At 50.4% G+C, this 25,803-nt stretch overlaps 1 protein-coding gene across 2 annotated transcripts in view; it reads left to right on the top strand.

The window, feature by feature from the left end:
• SUPT5H (SPT5 homolog, DSIF elongation factor subunit) overlaps nt 1-25,803 on the top strand; it is a 324,989-nt gene that overhangs the window by 71,279 nt on the left and 227,907 nt on the right. For both annotated transcript variants that reach the window (XM_086938709.1, XM_086938710.1), the window contains exon 5: nt 6,189-6,258. In XM_086938709.1, coding sequence (XP_086794835.1) covers nt 6,189-6,258 — 70 coding nt within the window. The remainder of the gene's footprint in view (nt 1-6,188; nt 6,259-25,803) is intronic.

Genomic DNA, 25,803 nt, shown 5'->3' with positions numbered 1-25,803 from the left:
CCACATCCCGAAGCCATAATGTCATATCTGGCGCCCTTTGTCCCATCCAGGTTATAGCCACCCGCCGTCTAGCCAGCACTAAGAGCAGCTGCAGCATTTTATAGGACAGGTTCCTCTTCTTAGGTTTGGGGACTAGGGCTAACAAGCAATGGATCGGGGACAGGTCAAGACGCAGTCCCGTGACTCTCCGGATGTAGGCTACCACAACCCTCCAGAAGTCCCCGACTAGTGGGCACTCCCAAGCTAAATGGAGAAATCCGGCTCCTACTGAACCACACCGAGGACAGGCATCCGATTTATCCGGCGCAATGCGGCGCAGAGCAACTGGGGTTACGTAAGTGCGGTGCATGAAATTAAAATGGATTAATTTGAAACGTGCGTTACACGATACCTTCTTGGTGAGCGTCCCTATCCCCCCCCGCTGTCCCGGGTCCAAGGCAACCCCTAAGTCTGCCTCCCACGCCGCCCAGGACGGAGACACCGGAGGCGCCGAGTCGCATCTCATCGCTGTATATAAAAGCGTTATCAATCGCCGTCCCGCGCCGCACGATATTCAAAGTATGGGACACCTGGGGCGCCTCAGGGAACTGTGGCCACGTCGCTCTCGCCATGTCCCGCAGGCCTCCATAGTGAAGGTATTGGCCCCCAGTAAGACTGAAGGCCTCGATGGCTCTCTCCAGGGTCACAAAGGACTCGTCCGGGTATAAGTCTGCCAATGTGTCGCAGCCACCCTCACGCCATTCCCGAAACGACATGTGCTCCTCCATTAGAGTGACCGGTGCCAATATCCATATCGGCAGCTCCCTATGAAAAGGGGCCCGTCTCAGCACTCTCTCCACCACTCGCTGCCAGATCCCCGCAGTATGCCGAACAATGTACGGCAGGTTGCCATCCGCTCCTCTGCCACGCATCAGAGCCAATTGCAACGCCCTCTCATCTGCGCTACCAGCCAAGAGTCGCAATTCCCAATTGTCCGCGCCCGCGAACCAGCGCACAGCCGGTATAAGTTGGGCCGCGTAATAGTAGAGATCAAAGCGTGGGGCCTCCAAGCCCCCCTCCTCCCATCGTCTGACCATCGTACGCAGCGCAACTCTGCTGCGTCTGCCTGCCCAGAGCAGGGAGGTAAGCATTGTATTGAGCTTGTTGAAAATTCGAGGAGGAAGAGGACAGAGGGTATTCTGTAGGATATACAATATTCTAGGCAGCATCACCATCTTTGAGACGGCCAATCGTCCCATGAGTGAGAGTGGCAGCGTATTCCAAAAGGATACAGATTGTTGTATTGAACTGAGCACACGGTCGACGTTGCGGGCCAGCAATTGTTCATCAGAGACAGCCACCTGAATGCCCAAATAGCGGAAGGCCTCCATCTCCCACCGCAGCCCCAGGGGCGGGAAACCCACACGAGGGTCTTCACCGCATCCCGCAAGGGGAAAGATCAGGGATTTCTCAGGATTAAGACGCAGCCCAGAAGCTGCACCAAAGCGTTCCAAGTGGTGTAACAGGATCGGCAGCGACTCCCGCGGGGAGGTCAGGTAGAACAATGCATCGTCCGCATAAAGCGAAACCAGGTGTACCACATCCCCCACTCGTATTCCCCAGGGTGCAATCTCCGTGCGTAGTGTCACTGCAAGGGGCTCAATCGCCAGAGCGAACAGGAGCGGTGACAGGGGGCACCCCTGGCGGGTGCCCCTGCCCAACCGCCACTCCTCCGAGCGGGCCGCTCCGAGCCTGACCCTGGCCGTAGGCGCGCTGTAAAGGATACGAATCCAATTGCAGGTCAACCCCATTACTTGAAGTGAGAGATGTGGGACCCGAGGTGGACATCCCTCGAGGGATGTTTAGACCACAGCGAGCTGGAGTGTCTGCATGCAGGAACCTCAGCGTCTCACGTCAGTGTGTCGGCCAGGAAGGCCTGGTCTCCTCTGTATATACACCCATAGGTCTCCCCGGGGGTCCTACCTCACTGTGTTACTCTGTCAGACCTAGGATGACGTCTGGAATGAACTTTGTACATACATATTATACAGGAGATGGCAGTCCTGCTCTGCTTCCAAGAATCCTCATGCATAATGTATGAGATTTTGAACCAGAGAAACCCCGTGTTCTGAATGCAGTGTTGTATCTAGGTTAAAGGTCAGTCCCTAAGAACTGTTATGTATGTAATGTAGGGTAGAATATAGGTGAAGGGTTACAATGTTACCTGGGCCTATATTAGGGTACCTATACGGAATATAACCAGTTGAAACACCTTGTGGGGGATGTTTACTCTGGAGGGACATTCATCTCCTTAGAAGAGACATTGCATGCACTGCCTCCTACTCCGTTGCTGACTTTCATTCACTACTATCTTAATGCTGCTATTTGGGAGTTGTACCCACAATTCCCATAGGAACCGCCTACGCTCCAGGCACTACATGTCTTACTGACTAGTGACACACTCAGGGGACTCATTACTAAGTTGTATTCCTCGGTACAGAATGATAGGCCCCCAGTACCTGATTCTACTCTGGAGAAATGAAATGCGGTGCTTGACCCGCAGTTGAAGCTGACTGATTGGGCATTTTATTGTGCACCAACTAGCATGCTTACCCCCTAACTGTAACCTAAGCATAATTAATTTCAAGTATTCCAACCCAATGTACTATACACCTACGATGTGATATGAATTGGGGCTCAGAGAGGAGGGTAACTGTTTAAAGTGTGGGATCTTGATGCTGATTTCTTGCATTTGGCATGGGTCTGTCCACTGTACAGCATTTCTTGGATGCAAGTCACGGAGATCTTGACAGATGTGGCGCTGTAGCCAGTGTCCTGTTGCCCTCATTTACGCCTGCTGGGTCTGGTCAAGGACCTGCAGCTGGCAAATCGTAGACTCCTAGCGGTGGCGCGTGTTCACTAAGAGATAAGTTGCAATGCATTACGGCAAAAATGAAGCACCCACCAAAAAGAAATGGCTATTGGATATGGTATACTGCAAAGAGCAGCTGGAACTATATGCTGAGGAACTCCCGATGTCCTCGATAACTAAAGACACATGGGATGGCTTTGGCAGCTTATTTGCTGACCGTCCCTCACCTCGCCTAGCAGGTGGTAAGGATGCATGCTCCTTCTAAAATTGTGTCAGATTGTAGTAATGGGTGTTTCAGCGATGTGCAAGATATACAGATTATGTGCTCCCATCTGTAAATGCACACTGTTGGTTTTTATGTTTTTGGTTCTTCAAATGCAAATGTTACAAAATGTCAATAAAAAAGGGGTTAAACTGGAAAAAAAAAATAACATGGTGTCTACAACTGAGTGCCTAAAGTCTAATTTTTCGGTTAGCTGATACAATAGCTCCTTAAAAAAAAAAGCCTTCAAAGTACCCGTTTTTTATGCAAACAAGGAAGTCTACAGAAGGCATCGGTGCAAGGAGTTATAAAGACAATTTAATAAGTAAATGAATACATAATGTGTGCTGCTGTTGTGTCTGGTGTGTAGGGTTGTTTCTTCACCCAGGCAAACCATTTTCTCTGATACCTTGGGTCTCTTTGTGGCAGCTTTATTAACATGTTTGCCCAGATGAGGCTGGAAAGCTTCCTTTAAAGAAAGTTTGGTATTTATTCTCCAATTAAACACAGACCATGATTACTTTTATATAGTGACACATGAGGTGCACTTACTAAAGCTTGTTGAGTGGAATCCCTCCCTCCTGCTGTTTGAGTTCTCTGCTATTTTGACAATGCCATCTCTTGTGTGCTTCCTGCAAGTAAGTATTGGATCCACTTGCTCTGTGGTGGTGATCTTTTGCTGGTTTGCCCCCCCCCCCCCCCCCCAAAAACACACACTCTCCTCCAATAGTATATTCCTTTTCTCTACTCTTAGATGCATCCTTTTTACTCTGCTGTTTCTGGAAACTGTCTTACTTGCTCAATGGGAAATGTTGGCCGAGGGGTATCTAGTAAACATACCTGCCTTGATTTCTCATCTGTGTGGCTATGGGAGAGCAAATATTTAGTTATAAACACGTATCCAATTCCACTATGAAACACACGTGTCCGTAGAGTTGCATTAGCTTATGTTCTTGTTCAGGTTTTCTTGATTCTAGATTTCCAAGTGTTTCCAGTTTTATTCCTGCCATGCATCATTTTTGTCATCGAAAAGTCACTAGCAGAGATGTTTTAATGCCCTGCGCTATAAGATTCTGAGTTTTAACTTTGGAGAGATTGTGGGTAAGAGTGCTGTGAAGAGGTGTGGCGCGGCGGCCAGGGTGGCTGACATCGGACGCTGGGTATCACAGTTCGATCCCCGGGTCCGGCGGCAGGGGTCTGCCCAGCACCATGTGACTGGGCAATAGCTCGCTTAATCTTCCCAACGGCCCCCAGCACCGGGATGCCTCCGGGTAGCTGCGCGCTTTACAAATACTGGATTTACATTCTTTGCTTTAGGAAATCACCAATGCAAACTCCTGTTAGTTAGAACGGTGTTAATTAAATTGTACATACATTGCTTGCTGGTACCTGTAGGATACATGCATGATCCAAAACCCCAGTCGTTTTATATAATCAAAGGTTTCATCAGTGAAGTCAATTGATGTCCCTTATGCCCTTTGATATATTGGCCGTCCAAATGACATTTTTGTCTGTGTTCTTATTTAGCCTATATCAGCTTCTCCCCTGACAACTTCAAATTAGTATGGTGTAGTAACTGTCTGGTTAGGATGAACTTAGTTACTTTACTTGGCTCTGGAGGTAATGACAGAATTTTTTTAATTCATTTGTTCTTCCTGTTTATAATTGACTGCCTTTGTTGATCCTGGTGAATTACTATGAAACTTTTCCCCAATGCATGTGCTTTTTGTGAGTGATTGCTTTCCTACCAGCCATGCAGGTGCATTTTGTGGATCATCTCTTGGCGGGTGGCTGCAAGCTGCTGGGTGTGGTGGCCAGAGTGCCTCTCCAGCAAGTGTTCCTCTTCGTGAGAAAATCAGCTTTTAGTTTTTAACATTTCATTCATTCATGCTACTGTGTGCTCTGTTTTTAATTTCTGCCCTTCCCGTTTTCTATCCTCCTGTTCACCCTGTGGTTGGTTTTGCTGCCATTGTTTGGTTCATGCTGTCCTGTCTTTACGCCGCCTCCAACACAAGCAGAAGAGATTGAGGGTGAGTACATGTTGCTTTCTCATCTTCCAGTCATGCTGTGCTACCAGAACCCTTCCTACTTACAGTGCTGCATATCTGAGTGAAAGCGGGGAGGATGGTCATTGGTCAAGGGGTTTCAGCTTTCTAAGGTCTTGGAGACCCTCAGTGTGAGCCCAGGAAAGTGAATTGAATTCTGTGCGTATTACGCTCATGCTAATTGTTAATACAGATTACACATGTGCCATTGAAGTAACTTGTGGAAATTGCATGTATATAGATTGAGACATTCACAGTGAATACTAAGTGTAAGATCTGGGGAGATGTATTCATTCACTCCATGTAATAGCAGTATACCAACATTGAGTGACACTTCAAATTAGTACCAGTACAGGGCGTCTTGTCTGTTTGGGAATTATTGGTCTGAGGCTTAAAACATTTCATCATCTGAGACTTTGAGCTTGGACTTTATTATTGCTTTATATAATGTGGCTGTAGGGTGCCAAGTGTGTCAATGTTGTTATTGGGAATGCAGAAATTACATGGTATTGTAAAACCTGTTGGGGCGAACAGGCCTATCTGCCTGTGCTCTGTGACCAGGTGGGTCCCAAATTTAAGCACATAAATAAACTGTCCATTCTCCCAGTTGCTGTTGGGAAAGGGCTCTGTAGGAGCTCAGTTGGAAGAATTCTTGTAAACAGCCTCTACTTACTAATAACAGCCCAGAACTAATGACTGTCTAAGGCTTTGTGTGGGTTTTGAGTTGACATATTGTGTGTAGCTCTGGACTGGCTGCAGCAGAGCAGCTGCTTGTTAATTGGCTGGATATACTTTTAAAACTGCTGTCTCCCCACCTGCTCCGTATCTTCAGTTTGTGTGCAGGACCACACATTCACCCTCATGTGCTCATTAACTGAGAAGCCCACGCCTTCTTCTTCAAAACTGAATATTAGAAGTGGTGTGGTAGGCTCCCAGTGAACAATAAGCTGATGTTAGGAACATTGCCTAAAGCTGTGGAGAGTGGTTGCTTTGTTGCCTATTAAAGCCAGCTTTTGTATCTTTGCTGCAGCCTCCAACATAGATAATTCCTTGGTGACTGAGGACCGTTCTGGGGCACGCAGGCTGCAGAATGTATGGAGGTATGACTTTCTCACTATGCTTTTACTAATTTCAGGCTGTGAGCTGATCACCATGTGACATCTATGTCCCCAATAAAGTAAACATTTGTGCTAGGCTTCACTTGGTGCATCTATTCTGCATCTTTTTTGCCTATTAAGCCATATTTGGATGTCTTTTAGGAGTTTACTTTCAAGTGGGGAACTACAGAGCCATTCAGACTTTCATCGTGAAAAGCATAGGAACAATCTTGGTGTCCAAAATGCAGAACATCCCTGTATCTGCACTAAATGGTTACAGGAGTATTTACCTTGAATTTCTAATGCCACAAGTGAATAAGAGCCTCCATTTCTTTTGATAACAGTTCTGGCAAGAGTAGGGTTGTGCTTCAGTCATTCTCAGCTTTGACAACTTTTACATCATCTTAAAATGAACTTGCATGTTTCACTATACTAATTTAACACTAATCTTCTATGGGTCCCGGAGTAGCGTGCTACTCGCCGAAAAAGCGATTCGACACCTCATCAGGGGTAGCGCTATATAAATGCAATTGCAATACAATACACTACAATATATAGTAGCCTTCTTCTGTACCTTTTATGGCTTGTCAACTAGCTTTTTTGCATCTCTTCTTCTTTTAATGGAATATGTTCCATAAATGTATGCAGCCTTGAGATATGAACTAACAAGTTGCATGGTTATACTAAGGCCCTCATTACGCGTTGCCTGGTTAATTGTAAAATATCGAAACAAGGCTTTTGATGGTTAATGCCACATGTGAACAATTGTCCACCAATACCTTTTGGTAGGTGAAACCTTTTTAAATGTATCCTGGGGGTAAGGCAGGGATATGGGGATTTTAGTGGGCAGGAATAAATGCGGATTACTGGGACATGATGATTTTGCTGTGTTAAACTTCAGCATCAGACATTTAATAAAGTATCAACAAAGTTGAGATGTTTCCTGTGGGACAAAATATGGTTAGCCTACATTCACAACTATTGGTACCCCCTGTCCGATTAAGGCCTTAGGCTTGATGCAAGGTACAGGGTGCCGCTTTAACAGCCTATTGAGATCACTAAATGTGAACATTCTTGTGTGATAGAAATTAATGCAAACATTTTAGACGTCATGAGGTAGAGCCTATTCTCTAACAGGTACTCTCAACAAAAGTAATTCAGCATTACATTGATGGGCGATACTATACAGTTGATGTTATTTGCGAAGACAATAGTGACTAGATGTGGAGATATAGATTTCTCTTTATATATGCCATCATTTAGAATTTTATATACCAAGTCTGTTTCTCAGTAAAAACAATTATATGGTTAAAAGGCTTATTGAGCCTTGAAAAGGGGTTGGCGGAGCCAAACCCACCAGAGGGTATCCCAGGGAAGAATGAAACCATCAAGTGGCCAGTGACCGCCTCTTTCCGAAACCCTAGGACCATGGTTGGTTTCAGCCTTGCATCATTAACTCACACAGCTGAAAGTGGGTTGGTGAAGGCTGGTTGTGGAACCATTAAAAACTCTGAAACCTCAGGGAGGAGTACCAATGAAATTTTATTACTACTGTTGTCTTTGGCTTATTAGATCTGTTTTTGTATGACTTAGACACGACTGCAAGAAATATTTTGAGTGTGTGCATAAGGCATTCTTGTTTATTGTATTGTCGTATGTCTGATTTTTCTGACATACTCTAGGGCGGTTATAGGGTCTTTCCGCTCGCCAGTTGCACCACATACACTTTGAAAGCTCCAACACATATTTCGTCCACTTCAGGCAGAGCGCCCAGATTCTACTCTGAAAGTCAAAAACCCTGTGCTTGACAATTACAAATATCAATCGGGCTTCCGGGCAGGTCACAGTACGGAGTCAGCCATGACCCACATAATAGACGACGCACTAAAAATTCTTGATCAAAACGAAGCTTGCTTATTAATTTTACTCAACCTTTCATCAGCATTTGACACTGTCAAACACGACAACTTGCTAGAGCTCCTGAGATACAGAATGGGATTATCTGGATCTGTACTTACCTGGTTCACATCTTTCCTCCAAAATAGATCTCAAAGATTTAAGGTCAATCAATCCTTGTCCAGCCTCGTGCCAGTCTAGTTAGGAGTACCGCAAGGCTCTTCCCTCTCACCCACACTTTTCAACCTATTCATGGAGCCACTCACCGAACTTCAGTCTCTCCAATGTCCACTTTCACATGTTTGCTGACGACACCCAACTATACATCAAGATCCACTCAGTTGAGGACATTAAATCTCTCAACTCAACGCTACAAAAAACTCAATTATGGTTGGCCGAAAACCATTTGAAACTGAACTCCCTCAAAATGGAATTCCTCCTATTTGCCCCCCCCACCCCCAATAAATCTCACATCAGCCTCTATTGTATGAAGCACCTAACAGCACTCAATGTACAACCTCTCGTTGTCGAATCGGCGAAATTGCTGGGTGTGACACTGAATAGAGACCTAAAGATGCAGAAACATATCAGCGCCGCCACAAAGGGAGCACATTTCCACATAAACACCCTGAGAAGACTGAAACCCTTCTTACCAGCAAATGACTACAAACAAGCTGTTCAAGCCCTAGTAATCCCAAGAGTGGAATATGGGGAGGTAGCCCTATGCAGGCTCCCCAGATTGACAACAGCCCCACTTAGAGCCTCCATCAACTCGGCTGCGAGACTCATCACTGGTTCAAAAATAAACTCTCACATCTCTTCAGACTTTAAAGCCCTCAACTGGCTACTGTTCGATTATTGAGCACCTTGTATTTGAATCACCTTTATATAGATTTTATTTTTATGCCTGTACCTATTTCCGTCATGTGCCATGCAAAGCGCTCTGATACCCCCAAGGGTCTTGTTCACGCTATATAAAACCTTTAAATAAATAAGTGGCTGACAGTGCAGCCAAGTTGAAAGAAAGGCAAGTCTCTTCTAAAGAAGATTGGGTGATGTGATTCAAGACTTCAAGAAAAATTGACAATTACATTTAATACTCTATCCCAAGCACAGAAGGAAGAAGTCCACTCCCAAAGAAACATAAAGGTAAATATACAACACATAGGGTCAAAACATATAAGGCACTACATCAGCAATCTTTTGCTGCAGGGAATAAGATGAACATAAAGGCAGTAGGACTTTAGCAGTCAAGAGACCATGAATGATCAATTCAACAAACTGAAAAACTCCTGAAAGGCAAGAAGGCAAGGAAAGGCAACATTCAGATGAAAGACTGAATCTGTTCTTAAAAGAAAGAGCTAGTCAAAGAAGTCAGCTAAGACGATACATACTTCACAATAGGCATTAGATGGAGGAGAGGAATAAAGGCAATAATATATTGAAATATATATTAAAATGTAATTATTTTTTAGGTGCCACTTATGCAGCACAGACCTACCCTAGTGGGCCAGCAGACTTCTCTAATTGACTGGTGTTTATTGGGGTGTTAATGACATCACTGACTAGATGTTTCAGAAGCAATGGAGGCAGTTACCAAAATATCAGTTTATATCAACAGGTTTAACAATATACATTATTAATGTGAATAACTCACAGAACAGTTGAAACACTTTTACCAGCAAGCACCTTTTCAGTGGAGAGGTATGCTGCACAGAGATGGAGGGGCCTTCAATACCACTTTAAAGATGATGGAGAGGACAGAAAGTAAGCCCTGCTGCAAGAAAGCCAGACGTCTACAAAGAAGCAAACTGGTCTTATGGAGATATATGGGGAGTGTAAGTCAAGGACCCCCATGATATTTTCAAAGACAGCCCAACTTTTGGCAGGCTAGCTATGGTTTGAGACTAAATGTAAGGGGGCTTCATTTCTCTGAACAGGAGGTGACTGGTCTGGCAATAAATAACAAGAGGAGCAACATACCATATACATGAAACACATTTTTTGCCTCCGTGACGAATAGGTTTACAAACAAATCTTTCCCACACAGCACTTCAGGAATTATGCAGAGCAGAGATCTCACAGCGTTTCGCTAGGAGGACAATTTAACATTCTCCTACTTTGCAACAAAGAAAAATAGAGGTTGATAGATTTGTAATACTGAAAAAGGGGGTAGTCAACTTGTGAGAAGTTTGCCTGGCATATGATGTCCACTATTCTAGTGGGCACCTTGCACCAGTCCAAATGACCCTTATTGATGGTAGGTTTAAAGTCAACCTTATAGAAAGCTATCCTAGTGGTAGCTGTGGAGAGCAGCCTTCAGGCTAAGTCTTCAGAGGGATGTAAAGCAGCTTGTTTTACCAGTCTATAATGTCTTGAATGACCAAATGAAAGTACACCACACAAGGTATATATTAAATATATCTGAAAGAAACCGGTTAGTATTAGATTCCTTACCTTAGAATATTCCCAGGCGTCAGACTGGATCCAGAAACTTTTGCGTAGCAGTACCTTTGCGCGTCGGTAGGCGTCGTCTGTGGCTCCGCGTCTGTCGTCGGCGTCGGGATGACGTCGCCGGAGTACTTAGGCGCCGCCCTCGCGCGCTGACGTCAGTTCTTTTTTCCGCGCCAGCAAGCGCCGATCCAGAAAAAGTAGTACCCATAGTCATTTTTTGACTAACTTTTTCGATCCTTTTTGATCATCTTTCAAAGTCATTCGACTCCGACGGAATGCCCGGGTTCAAACCCTGCGTCGATTGTAGCCGGCTGATGTCGGTTACCGACCCCCCCATCGCTGGTGCTTTCACTGTCTGGGCCCCGACCACGACGACAAGTCCTGCTCCGACTGCCGGGCCCTGACGTCCAAAGCTAGACAGGAGCTGTCCCGCAAGCGACTCGAGCTCCGGCAGTCAGCCCCGCGCTGCTCGAGGTCCTGGTCCGGAAGGAGGTCGAGGGACCGGTCGCGGGGCCGGAGTCACCATAGTTCCGGGAGTCGTCATTATTCTTCGGGCTCGAAGTCCTCAGGTAAGAGGCACAAGAAGTCGAAGAGGCGACATCGCTCTTCTGACTACCCCCGGCGCTCGCGCGACGCGGCCGGGGGTTCGGGCGACACCGCCCACGCGGCTCCACCTGAGCCGCAGGCGTCGCGGCCTGCTCCATATCCGCCAGTCCCTGGGCAGAACGCGACGCCGGAGATTGAGGCCTTCCTCATGGCCATGAGGTCGCTCACTCCTCCGTCGGGTTCCGCGGTGCCTTCGGGCTAAGCGGCCCGACTGGGTCCCCACGCGTGCCAGGTGCTTCGGCCCCGGCGCCGTCGGGTGCTTCGGCCCCGGCGCCGTTGGGTGCTTCGGTCCCGACGCCGCAGGGTCCCGTTGGATCCGGTTCCGGATCAGGGTCGGCACCGGTCGACCTTACGGCCTCGCCGACGCTGGCCCCCAGGGTGTCGCCTCCGGCGCCGTCCCAGGACGACGTCTACCTCGGTCCTATCCTCGATTCGGGTCCGGCGTCGGAGCGGCTCCGCTCTGCGCCGTATTCGACGCCGCTAGGAGATTTTTACTTCTACGACGCGGCCCCATCCTTTCCCCCTGTGTATCAGGAGATGGGTGGCGAGGAGGATTGGGAGGGGTCCGAGGACCCTCTGGCACGTGAGTGCCAGTCTTCTCAGGACTGGGCAGGTGAGCTTGGGTAGGCCAGTGGTCTGGACACCGGTTTTGTCTCCCCTCCTACCGTGGCTATGGAGGAGGGGGCTGCCTATAGTGTGGTGCTGACGCGGGCTGCCAAGGCCTTGGACCTTGTGCTCCCCGTCGCGGCCGTGAGGACTAACCTCCTCACTGAGGTCTTTAAACCGCAGGCAAGCTCGGCTGAGCCTCTGCTGCCGTTTAATGAGGCCTTGTCAGACGTTCTTCTGGGCACTTGGTCCAAGCCCGCTACAGGTCTGCCTGTAGATAGGAACGTGGCCAGGCGCCACCGCCCGGCTCCGGGCGACCCTTGCTTCCTGTCCACCCACCCCACCCCGAGAGCCTGGTCATCCAGGCCTCTAACTCCCAGACCTCATTCCTGACGGCTCCCCCCGATCGGGAATCCAAGAGGTACGAACAGTATGGTAAAAAGATGTTCTCCTCAATTAGTTTGGGGTTGCAGTCAGTCAACACTGCGTGCCTCTTGGGCCGATACACCCACTCTCTATGGTACACGGTCGCGGACGTGCTACCACAATGTCCGGAGGGGGTCCGGACTAAACTCACCCAAGCCCTTGTGGAGGGTCGAGATGCGGCACGGTATTCCATCCGGTGTGGGCTGGATACCACGGGCACGCTGGGCAGAGCGATGGCAACGACGGTGGCGATTCGTCGCAACGCTGAGGTCAGCCAACTTTTTGATGTCCAAAACACCCTTATGGACATGCCGTTTGATGGACGTCGCCTCTTTGGCGACAAGGCAGACAGAGCGCTTTAAAGACTCCAGGGCTACGGCCAAGTCCTTGGGCCTCTCGGCCCCGCGCCAGGAAACTGTTGCCTTTCGCGGCCAAGAAAGGGGCGCCCCCACACGCCCTGCCAGCCATGGCCCGCAGACTAACATCCAGCGCGGTGGCGGACGTGGTAACCGCTGTGGCGGTGATCAGGGACAACGGCGAGGTCAGTCCACACCTACCCCTGCAGCATCCGCCTCAAAACCCTCCTAGTCCAAGCTTTCAGGCCCATGTGACGCCAGTGGGGGGCAGGGTTCGCCATCACCTCCTCCACTGGCGCACTGTCACATCTGACAGGTGGGTGCTGCAAATCGTCCGAAGGGGCTACTCGCTCCCCTTCGGGGCGACCCCTCCAGCCATGCCACCGCAGTACCACCTCGTGTCGGGGGATCACTTGAGTCTTCTGCAAGAGGAAGTTACGGCCCTCCTGGCCAAGGGGGCCATTGAGCGTGTTCCTGGGCCAGAAGTAGGGTGTGGTTGTTACTCCCACTACTTTCTGGTTCCCAAGAAGGGCAAAGGGGGCCTACGCCCTATCTTGGACCTGCGGAACGTCAACGGCTTCCTCCGGAAGGAGAAGTTCAAGATGCTGACACTGGCTCAGGTCTTAGCTGCCCTGAACCTGGGAGACTGGATGGTAGTGTTGGGCTTGCAGGACGCTTATTTTCATATCCCCGTCCTGCCGGCCCACCGGCGTTACCTGCGGTTCACGTTAGACCACGAGCACTTTCACTTTACCGTGCTCCCCTTCGGCCTTACCATCGCACCACAGGTGTTCACGAAAGTGATGGCGGTGGTCGCAGCTCATCTGCGCAGGTTAGAAGTTTGTCTTCCCCTACCTCGACGACTGGTTGTTGAAGGCGGGCTCGCCCCAGACAGTCGTCAGCCACCTCCAGACTACGGCCGACCCCCTGCACCTGCTGGGGTTCTCCATCAATGTGCCGAAGTCACACCTGTGTCCCTCTCAGAAGCTCCTCTTCATCGGAGGGGTTCTAGACGCAGTTTCGGGTTTATCCTCCCGAACAGCGGGTTCGGGATATTCAGGCTCTGATTCCGATCTTTCAGTCGTTATCCTGAGTCTCGGTCAGGTTGACGCTGCAGCTTCTGGGGCTGATGGCCTCCTGCATCCTTCTGGTGCATCACGCCCCGTGGCGGATGCGGGCTCTGCAGTGGGACCTGAAGTTTCAGTGGGCCCAGCATCAGTTGCAGTGGTGGCTCACGGACCGCGATTGGGTCAGCGGCAGATCCCTCTCCCTACCCCAACCGGAGCATGTAGTTGTGACGGACGCGTCCCTCCAGGGCGGGGGGGGGGCCACATGGGAGAGGCGGAGATCAGAGGCCTTTGGTCTCCGGCGGAGTCCTGGCTCCAAATCAACCTTCTGGAGCTGCGGGCGATCCGGCTTGCACTGAAGGCATTCCTCCCCTCTGTCCGGGAGAGTGTAGTGCAGGTGTTCACAGACAACACCACCGCCATGTGGTACTGCAACAAACAGGGCAGGGTGGGTTCGTGGACCCTATGCCAGGCTCTACACCTCTGGCAGTGGCTGGAACATCAGGGCGTGACCCTGGTGGTTCAACACCTGGCAGGTTCCCTGAACGCCAGGGCGGACAAACTCAGCCGTCGGTGCATGATGGATCACGAATGGCGTCTGAACTCTGACGTGGCACAAGGCCTCTTTCAGCAGTGGGGAGAGCCTTGGTTAGATCTATTCGCCACAGAAGAGAATGCGCTATGTCATCAGTTCTGCGCGTTGTAATTGCCAAGGCGGCACTCGCTCGGAGATGCTTTTCGTCGCGAGTGGAGCTGCGGTCTGTTGTACGCCTTTCCGCCTATACCACTTCTGCCCAGAGTGCTGACGAAGATCAGACGCGACCGGGCCCAAGTTATCCTTGTGGCTCCGGACTGGGCACGAAGATACTGGTATCCCGAGCTACTCAGCATGTCTGTCGTTCCCCCCGATTCATCTGCCTCTTCAGGAGGACCTTCTGTCGCAGCAGCAGGGGATGGTCCTCCACCCGAACCTGTCCAGTCCCCACTTACATGCGTGGAGATTGTGCGGCGGCAGTTGAGGCCATTTGACTTGCCTCCTGAAGTCTGTAATTTCATTCAGGTAGCCAGGCGTCCCGCCACAAAATCGGTATACGTCTGCAGGTGGAACAAATTTGTGGCATGGTGCACAGCAAAGGCTGTGGATCCCCTTTCTGCCCCTCTTTCAGAGGTTCTCCTCTTTCTTCTCTCTCTTGCCCAGCAGGGCTCCGCTCTGGGCACTATCAAGGGCTACCTCTCTGCTATTTCTGCCTTCTTAAGGCTCCCTGATCAGCCCTCTTTGTTCAAGTCCCCAGTTGTAAATAGGTTTTTGAAGGGCATCACTCCTATGTTTCCTCCTGTTCCTTTCGTGATGCCTCAGTGGGACTTGAACCTTGTTCTGACCTATCTGATGTGCGCTCCTTTCGAGCCACTTCATAACTGTCCTCTTTGTCTCCTTGATCTGAAGACTGCATTCCTGGTTGCCATCACCTCTGCCAGGAGGGTGAGTGAGCTCCAGGCTCTTTCCTCTAAACCTCCCTTCCTTTCTGTCCATCCGGACAAAGTTGTGTTGCGGACGCGACCCTCTTTCCTGCACAAAGTAGTCACAGCCTTCCACATCGGGCAGTCCATCACCTTGCCCCCCTTCTTTTCACCTCCGTATCCTTCAAAAGAGGAAGAGAGGCTCCACCGTCTGGACCCAAAACATGCGCTCTCATTCTATTTGGATCGCACACGCCAGTTCCGGGTGGATGAGCAACTCTTTGTTGGTTACGTGGGCGCTAAGAAAGGTCGGGCGGTGCACAAGCGGACCATCTCTCGGTGGGTCGTGTTGTGCATCAAGGTATGCTACTCTTTGGCTAAAAAGGAGCCTCCTGTTGGGCTGAGGGACCATTCCACTCGGGCCACGGCGGCTAATACTGCCCTGGGCCGGGGAGTCCCCTTGCAGGACATCTGTCAGGCAGCTACGTGGGCCTCGCTGCACACGTTTGCAAGACACTACTGCCTGGACAGCCAAGTCCGGAGAGATGGCTTTTTCAGCCGTTCCGTTCTCCAGGACTTTCTGGTGTGATCATTTGTTTGCAGACCCACCACCGGGGTTGGTATTGCTGGGGTATCTATTCTGAGGTAAGGAATCTAATACTAACCTGTTTCTTTCAGATGCACAAGTTACTTACCTTCGGTAACGATATATCTGTAAGAAACAGTAGTTAGTATTAGAGTTCGAGGCATGTGGGCTGCTAAATTCATATCTTAGCATTAGATCGCCACCTAGTGTTGGGTCCGGATGATCGCACATTGTTGTCCTGGAAGAGTCTTCGAAGTATCCTGAGATGGGTGGCTCCTCCCCTGGACTACAGTGCGCATGGGCATCGGCTCCATCCCCAGATTGTTTTTTTCCGCCATTGGGTTCGGATGCGGTCTCGACGTCTCTCCGTCGGAACCGAATAAACATCACTTTTTACGGCCAAAAGGCTTTGGGTTCTTTACGTCGGTATTGTTTGCGTACGGTCTCGAGTTCTTCCGTCTCTCGGAGCCGGAATCACCGGAGTTTTTTACTACTCTTCGGACATCGAGGCCTTCTCATCGCGACTCGACACTAAGTTCCCAACATGGAGCGGAGTCCGTTTAAACTCTGTCCGCTCTGTGGGTCCAAATACCCACATATAGACGTACACCCGGTCTGTAATAAGTGCCTTTCGCCAGACCATGACGAAGGAAGTTGCCGGGCCTGTGCGAAGTTCAGGTCGAAGAAAACTCTCACGATTCGGCGCGCAGTGCGCCTTGTGGCCAAACAGGCGGCCCCGGATCCAGATAACATCTTCGGCGACCAAGAAGAAGAGGACCAGAGCCATCATCTTCAAATCTCCCCGCCTGAGACGGAGGTCGAGGCTGATCCGGAATATGACGACGACGGAGTCGTGGGTCAAGGCCTTGAATACGTCGACGAGGTAGGGGACGACGTTATGGTTTATGGGGCCGAGGAAGATAGCTCAGGGGACGAGCTATGCCCCGAAGTTGACGAACATCAGGAGAGGGTCGCGGGATCGCCTGTCGGCCTTACCCAAGACCCTGTAGCGCAAGCCACGGCCCCGCCTGCCGGCCCGGCCACGGACATACTTGCTGCGCCGAGGGTTTCGAAACCGAAACTGAAAGCAACGGTCTCGACTGCACCTAAAATGGCCGACCCGAAACCGAAAGTTAAGGACTCAATCGTCCCTAAGATGGCGGTCGCAACAGCAAAAACAAATAAACAGGCGGCCTCATCGACTCCGTCGACCTCCGGTCCGCAGAAGTCGAAGAAACACGGCGATTCCACTGGGTCGAAATCGGCGCCGGAGGAGAGATCCTCTAAAAAGGGTGGCACGCACAAGACAAGCGCGCCGGCGCCGGCGAAGCCTGCCAAGGCAACCGACACAGCCCCGGCTCCAACGGGGACATCTGCGCATCGCTCCAGGGACTCGGGGTCGGCGCCGTCCATCCCTCCAAAAGACCAACGGAACGTCGCATCCGAAGGCAAGGCCACCTCGTCGGTGCCAAAGACATCGGTCACCGACGCATCTCTCGTGGCTGCTTCACTACAAAGAATTAAAGACAAGGCTTTTTCTTCGTCGACGCCAACGCCATCGACGCAGAAGGCGGCAGATGTCCCGGTCAAGCCGGCAAGTAAGCTCCTCTTCCTTCTACCGCCAAAAGTGGTGCCAAAGGCCTTCTCCTCGAAATCGACGCCAAAGAAGTCGGACTCTTCTACGGCAGAGACATCTTCGGGTCAAGTGCTCGACCCTGAAGAGGATTCGGAGTGCTTCATAGACGCGGACACGGGGAAGTTAACCCTTTATAAAAGGAAGATCACTTCGCAGCCGGTGGAATCCTACGTCATTCCCCTAAAGAGGAAAAAGTTTCCACAGGACGCCTCAGGCCTCATGGAACCTATCCAGCCTCCTCTGGGACGGAGCCCAACACCGTCTCCAGACCACTCTGAAAGTGAGGGCTATGGTGAAGATGAACAATACACCTTCCCAGTAAATGAACCTGATGCACAGCCAGATTCTTATTATGGCATTGGGGACCAAGGCACCCAAGATGTGGGGCAAGACCCACAGACTTTCAGTACACGTGCATCCCCTACGGAGGATTCTGCAGGTTTTCATGCACTCATTGAGAGGGCAGCTGCTAATCATGATGTGGACATGCATGCTGACCCAGTTGAGGAGGACTTTCTATTCGACACATTTTCAGTTTCGGAAAGAAATGTAAAGACCCTGCCTATGCTCAAAGGGGTCCTCAAGCATGCTGCGGACATCTTTAAAGAGCCTACCAGGGCGAGGGTGGTCAACCCACGTATTGAAAAAAAGTACAGACCAGCGCCTGCAGACCCTGCATACATTCGAGGACAGTTGCCGCTTGACTCCTTGGTGGTAGCAAACGCACGCAAGAGGGCCAACTCCCAAACAACGGGTGAAGCTCCTCCCCCGGATAAGGAGTCCAAAGTGCTAGAGGCAGGAGGCAAAAGAGTGGCTGCACAGGCTGCCAATTTCTGGCGTATTGCAAATACACAGGCACTACTGGCACGTTATGACAGATCACATTACGACACACTAGAGCAGATTGTAGAACACCTGCCTCCGCAGTTTCAAGAGGGCACCAAAATGATTATACAAGAAGGACAACTGATCTCCAACGCGGCCATAAAGTGCGCACTTGATGTCGCGGACACAGCCGCTAGGGCCATTAACACCAGTGTCATGCTCAGAAGACAGGCTTGGCTCCGCATATCGGGGTTCAAACCTGACATTCAAACAACCATACTTAATCAACCAGTCAATCCGGATAGACTGTTTGGTCCAGATGTTGACACCACCCTGGAAAAGATTAAAAAGGACACTGAAACCGCTAAATCGATGGGGGCCCTACAATCTCAGCAGTTTCGTGGCAATAATTTTCGTCGCTCAGGTGCCCGTGGAGTCACCAGAGGACAGATGGGTCAACAGTCACAGTTCCCTAGAGGTGGAGCACAGTCCTCGTACCCCAAACAAAACAAGAGGGGCTACAGGGGAAACAGCAACAAAGGACGTGGCAAGGGAGGCAACAATTCACGCTCCTCTGCCCCAAGCAACCAGTGACTCTCTGTCACTGCCCCCCGACCATTTAACACCTGTCGGGGGGAGAATACAGCAGTTCCTACCCGTCTGGATCAACATCACCACAGACAGGTGGGTGCGACAGCTTATCCAGTACGGTTATTGTCTAGAGTTGAAATCCACTCCACCCAACATTCCACCAAGGCAAAGACCTATGTCCGCAGAGTGTAGGAAGGTACATCCTGACTATGGTTGCCCCCAACTTTTTGCCCTGTGTTTTAGCTGGTTTTGGACATAGTCGACCTGGGGCCCTGCCAATCAGGACCCCAGGCCTACTGCTCTCTCTTTAAAATGGATTCCATGTACCCTAGGTACATTTCCAATTGGTACTGGGCCACCATATCAGACCCTGTAACTCAGGGCATGGGTGTACCCAGGGCTGCCAGGGCCTGCAGCATGTATTATGCCACCCCTGGCTGGCCTCTTAAATTTGACACAACTGGCTGCATGACAGCTGGGGCAAAGTCGTGTAATCACCCTTTGCTGTAGGTGTAGTATACCTATACCTAACCCTAAAATGGACACACAGATTCCTATCAGTCACTCCTATGGCAGGCCTTGACAATCCTGAAGGCAGAGTGCTTGGAATCGTGTGAGATGGTGCTCTGGCATGAGCTGAGCCTGTCTGCAGCTTGCGGAATCAAGTCCTAATAGCTGTTCCATGATATCGCATACCATATACTCTTAAGTGCATTATAATCCTCGCGGTTAAATGCTATCTTTGGTATTGCTTTATCAAAACATGTCGAGTAAGGTGTCATACGAATTGGAATACTAACCCCTCGCCAATTCTGGCGACGGGGTTAGCATTCCACCCTTCTAGAGGGACACGACATGTATGTAACTGTGAACCCCGGTTAAAGTTAACTGAAGCCTCAGCTCCACAAAATGGATGCTGCCACCACAGACACGAGTCTGACCCCCTGCAGCTGGGAGTCCTTCCAGTGAGGGGAGCCTGGACAAAGGGTTTCCTGTCAGGGGAGGTGCTAGCACCGTCCCAGACATGGTTTTGTGTATCCTGGGTAGGCAGGGCTTTTCAGGAAGGTGACTGCTGAGTGGCACCCCGGTGCTCACTACGCATAGGCCAGTCAGAACCAGTTCCAGGGGCACACCAGCCCCTGGCCTGGGGAAGTCCGGCAGGGGAGAGGGGTGTAACCACCCCCCTCCTGGTCCCACCCATAGGCAGGACCTAGTCACCGGGTCAGCCCCCTTTTTTAGTATAAAGATGGGAGCGGGCCCCCTGTTAAAATTAGATCATCTTTGGAATCAAGATACCACTTTCTTCGAAAGGACTTCACGATTTCTTCTTCAAGATTCTCCCTTGTGGCTAAGGAGTAGTCACCCTGCATCCGCAGGCACCATCCTAAAGAACACTGCGGTCTGCTGCAAGTCCTTCATCACGAATCCGACGACCCAGCTCGACGAGACCCGGCTTCCCTGGCCCCTCTGACCTCTACTCACCTCTACAGCCCAGCTGAGAACCGTGAGTGCGACGAGACCTCAAGGGACCGACGATCGCCAAGACTGCACGACATCTTTACTGCAAGCCCACCGTGTCCTCCACTGGTGAGTGCTTTGGGGTCCGAGAAGCCCCGACCCTGCGCAGCTCCAGCACCCAAGATCAGCCCCCCTGCATCTCCACGATCTGCGTGGGGCCCTTCTGCTGTTTGCTGTGCACCGCGTTGTTTGGCTACTAGCCGGCTGGCTTGTGGCCCTCTGAACGACGCCCAACGACTTCACGACTGCTGGTCTGGTTGCTCCAGGCTGGCCTTTGCTTCCTTCTTCAAGAGAGGCACCCCGGACCCTCCTGGTCCACTCCAGACGCCATTTTAGGTCCACCGCGTGGGCTTGAATTTGCCAAGGCTTTGTTGCCCAATCCTGGGTCCAGCGACGCCGACAGCTTCTATCTTCGTGGGACAGCTCGATCCTCCATCCTGGTCGCCGACAACGCCTCCTGGTCCGTGAGATCTTCGAGTCAAGCGTCACCCACTCACCTAGTCGAGGTGGCTACCATCCGGTGCCCTCCTGGTGCCCACTGACTACTGGCTAGTAGTCTCGAACTTGGTCCCCTCTGCTTTCAGGTGTCATCTATCTTCAAGATCCAGGCTTGGATCCGACTGAACTTTCTTCACTGGTCACCGGCCAGCATCTTTTCTTCCGGCTCCTGGTCCGTCTACGAGGATTCCCGACGTCTTTTCAGACCTATGCAGCTGCAGCCCCTGGGCTAGGTAACTTCGGCATTTCGGTGCCCCAGCATAGCCTCACTATCCAAGGGTCAGAATCTACTTTCGTTTTCTCCCTACCAGGTCGGGTTCGCCCGAGAACACTAACTTTCTAATTCCTAGCTACCATAGACTTTTGTCCCGCATCTCGCGTGAGAGTGCACACACTGCACCCGAGTCCCCTAGGCCTCCTAGACATAATCTAACGATTCCCTAGTCAAGTCCTAGCGATTCCAAAAGCTATTAGTACTGTACTTACCTGCTAGGAATTTCGCATTCCACTTTCAGAGTATATGGTTTTCCGTGCCCCTCGGGCATTTGTATATACTGTGCTAACTTAAGTATTTTTGTAAGAGTTTTGGTTTGTGCTTAGTACCCTGTCCTCATAAAGAGTACAGGGCTGTTGTGATCTTTAAATAAATAACTGTTTATTTTCATAACACTTGTGTGGTGTCCTTTCACTTGGTGTTCAAGGGGTATATGTGTGGTAAACAGCTGGCTTAACGCGCCCTCTCGAGTCTTTAGCCTTAGACTGCTCGTATCCACGCTACTAGGATAGCTGGTCTATAAGGTTGACTTACAACCAATCATCAATAAGGGTTGCTGGACTGATACATAGTGTTCACTAGAATAGTGAGCACTGCATATCAGGCCACCTTCTCACATTGGTGAGCAGCGGTTGGGATTTGAGCTTGCTGTTGTTTTACCACACGTATCCTAAGAATATCTTGTTGAAAGATCACATAAGTACTGTTAGGTACATATAACTAAAGCTTAGAATACTCTGAGTTCTACTGAACCAGCTGTTGTAGCTCCTCAAGGCTTAGCACACCTTGGCTACAACTCTAGCAAGGGACCAGTAGGTAACACATAGTGTAGGTAGGTGCATCACTTACACCACACTAGAAGCAGTATGTCGGTCACAGGAGGAAACACTGATTCTCCCCTTGTGTCAGTTGACCCTCCACAGGTCATCCCTTCAAAATATACTGCTCTTAGCTTCCATGAGATGAGACAAGTGTGTACTCTCAGGAAACTAAAACAGGGGTCTAACCCCACCACTTCCTTTCTGATTGGTCTCTTAGAGGCTTATGATGCCAGTAGGGCTGGTAACCCAGACCCTTCTAATCCAGATGGAAGTTTGCCCTCCTTACAGGGTCCCTTTGATATCCATCCCCTCATTGAGGCAGATGATGCTGAGGAGGAGAATGAGTTGTCTGGGGATGAGGCAGATAAGGGACAGCTAGAAGTCAGTAGACTAAGCAGGTCCAACTTAAGCAGACATGAGCTTGGTACTGGGGGACCCCTGGGCCCACTCTCAGGTCAGCTTAACATTGGGAATGGACGAGTTAGGTCTCTCTCAAGAGGCTCTAGCAGATCCTTTCGAACCAATGGCTCTCTCAACTCTTCTCACAGAGGAATGTCTTCCCCTAAGAGGAGAGTGTATGAAGCTGAAGAAAGGGCAGTCAAACTGAGGATTGAAAGGGAAGAACTTGCCCTGGCCAAAGAGAGACTTGCCCTTGCTAGAGAGCAAGAATTATGTGGGCTAGTTCCCACTGGTGGCAGCAATAAACCTAGCAATAGGGAAAGGAGTTTTGATAAAAAGCACCTGAATAAGATAGTGCCCCCCTTTAGGGAAGGGGATGACATCCACAAATGGATTACTGCTTTGGAGAGAGCCTGCACTGTGCAGGGTGTTCCCCAAAGTCAGTGGGCAGCTATCTTGTGGCTCTCCTTTGATGGTAAAGGTAGAGATAAGCTCCTCACCACAAGGGTGGAGGATGCTAACAATTACCAAGTCTTGAAAAATGTACTGGTTGATGGGTTTGGTTTAACCACTGAACAATACAGGATGCTGTTCAGAGACACCCAGAAAACTCAGTCTCAAGATTGGACTGACTTTGTTGATTGTGCCACTAAGGCTTTTGAAGGCTGGCTACTGGGTAGTAAGGTTACTGATTTTAAAGGATTGTATAATCTAATTATGAGGGAGCAAATCTTAAATAATTGTCAGAACCAGCTATTACATCAGCACCTGGTAGACTCTGAGTTGACCTCTCCACAGGAATTGGGTAAGAGGGCAGACAAATGGGTCAGAACCAGGGTTAGGCCTAAAAACCAGGGTGGTGACCAGAAAAAGGAATCAACCAAGCCTCAAGAGAAGGGTGGGGATAAATCCACAGAGAAGACTTCCCAAGGGCCCCAAAACTCCAACAAGGGTGGTGGGTCCCAGAACACTCCTTCAGAGCAAAAGAAACCTTATTGTCATACCTGTAAACAGGTGGGCCATTACAAAAGTGATGCCAGTTGCCCTAAAAATGGCAATAAGGGAAATGTACCCCCAGGTAATACTCCTAAACCTCCTGTTACCACTAGTGGTAATCCCCCAGGTGGTGGGAGTACCCCCAAGAATGTGGTGGGCATTACTTTGGGCAATCAGGAGGACTATGGCTTAGCCAGGTTCCCTGACCACACTCTTGTCTGTGAGACTGGCATGGGGTTTGCCAACTTCACTACTGGACCCCACATTTTGGGCAAGTATAGACAAGAAGTTTTAGTGAATGGTCAGAAAGTTGAGGCATTCAGAGACACAGGGGCCAGCCTCACCATGGTGAGTGACCATCTGGTCCCCTCTGCTCAACTGACCCCTGGTTTTACTTATCAGGTGACAGACATTCATGGAATGAAGAGAAGGCATCCCATGGCAGTAGTCAAGCTCAGCTGGGGTAATGTCACAGGGCCCATGAGAGTGGCAGTGACAGATAACCTACCTGTAGATTGCTTACTGGGGAATGACCTGGAACTCTCAGCATGGGCTGAGGTGGAACAAGAAACTCATTCCAGAATGATAGGCCTATCCAGACAGGTTAGTGGGGCAGTAATAGCTACAGCCCCAGTCCAAGCACCAGTCCTCCCTGAAAAGGTTGGAAGGGCAGTGGTAGCCACTGCCCAGGCTCAGACAGACTTTCCAGAACAGGATAGGAGGGCTGTGACAGTCACAGCCCAAACACAAACTGAGTGCCCTCCTGAAAAGGTTGGCAAGGTTGAAATGGTCTCAGCCTCTACTCAGACAGATAGTGAGGTTGTGAAGCCTGAAACAATGGATCACTCCACTCAAACAGAGAGCATTGAGGAGGAAGAAGAGTCTTCCCCCTCCCAGACACTAGGTGAGAGCCAGCCTCCTCAGGGAACTGACTCTACCCCTGTTGAAGGGACTGCCCCAGAGGTAGTCAGGCCTAGCCTGGCAGAGCCCCTGATGGCAGTGGACCCTTCACAGGTGGGACCCAGTCTGGAGCAGGTAACCTGCACCTCTCTACCCTGCCTCAGTCAGCCCAGGGCTGAAGAGACCAGGGAGGCCAGTGGTGGACCCCAAAGGGCCCCCTGTCCAAAAGAACCACTTAATCAGCAGATTAGGGTCACTGAAGCTGGTAAACCTAGCCAAGTGAAAATAAGTCAGACTCCTGAGGGATCCCCCTTAAAAGTAGTTAGGGAACTCCCACAGCTGGACACTGCTGGGCACAGCCAAACATGGGGCCTAAAAACCCCAGACCTGACCTGTCCCTCCAGTAAGCCAAACAGAGGGACTCAGCCTCCAGCTTTAGGTAGCCAGAGGCTGACCCTGAGAGCTCAGTGCATCTCAGCTAAAGAAAGAAAGGCACACATGGTGAGTGGTGATTGGAGGAAGTTGAGCCCAAAGGTAGAGGAGCCTCACTTCAGTACTCCATCCCAGCATCAGCCTTCTTCTTTCCCAAGACACACCAGAGACAGAGATTCCCTATGGTGGAGACCCTCAGATACCCTTAGGGTGAGGGGTTGCCTAGTGGACCATGACACAGGGGGAAACCAAGCCAGAGCTGGTACTTCCTTATATGGCCACTTAGGTAATAGAGGCTTACCTGGACAAGGATAGCCTTATCTCCTTTCGTTTGGGGGGGGGTTGTGTAGGAAGGTACATCCTGACTATGGTTGCCCCCAACTTTTTGCCCTGTGTTTTAGCTGGTTTTGGACATAGTCGACCTGGGGCCCTGCCAATCAGGACCCCAGGCCTACTGCTCTCTCTTTAAAATGGATTCCATGTACCCTAGGTACATTTCCAATTGGTACTGGGCCACCATATCAGACCCTGTAACTCAGGGCATGGGTGTACCCAGGGCTGCCAGGGCCTGCAGCATGTATTATGCCACCCCTGGCTGGCCTCTTAAATTTGACACAACTGGCTGCATGACAGCTGGGGCAAAGTCGTGTAATCACCCTTTGCTGTAGGTGTAGTATACCTATACCTAACCCTAAAATGGACACACAGATTCCTATCAGTCACTCCTATGGCAGGCCTTGACAATCCTGAAGGCAGAGTGCTTGGAATCGTGTGAGATGGTGCTCTGGCATGAGCTGAGCCTGTCTGCAGCTTGCGGAATCAAGTCCTAATAGCTGTTCCATGATATCGCATACCATATACTCTTAAGTGCATTATAATCCTCGCGGTTAAATGCTATCTTTGGTATTGCTTTATCAAAACATGTCGAGTAAGGTGTCATACGAATTGGAATACTAACCCCTCGCCAATTCTGGCGACGGGGTTAGCATTCCACCCTTCTAGAGGGACACGACATGTATGTAACTGTGAACCCCGGTTAAAGTTAACTGAAGCCTCAGCTCCACAAAATGGATGCTGCCACCACAGACACGAGTCTGACCCCCTGCAGCTGGGAGTCCTTCCAGTGAGGGGAGCCTGGACAAAGGGTTTCCTGTCAGGGGAGGTGCTAGCACCGTCCCAGACATGGTTTTGTGTATCCTGGGT

This window comes from Lissotriton vulgaris, chromosome 9 (assembly GCF_964263255.1).
Source record: "Lissotriton vulgaris chromosome 9, aLisVul1.2, whole genome shotgun sequence".
Classification (NCBI taxonomy): Eukaryota; Metazoa; Chordata; class Amphibia; order Caudata; family Salamandridae; genus Lissotriton; species Lissotriton vulgaris.
The sequence above is the reverse complement of the archived record's forward strand: the minus strand, read 5'-3'. Positions and strand labels throughout refer to the sequence as shown.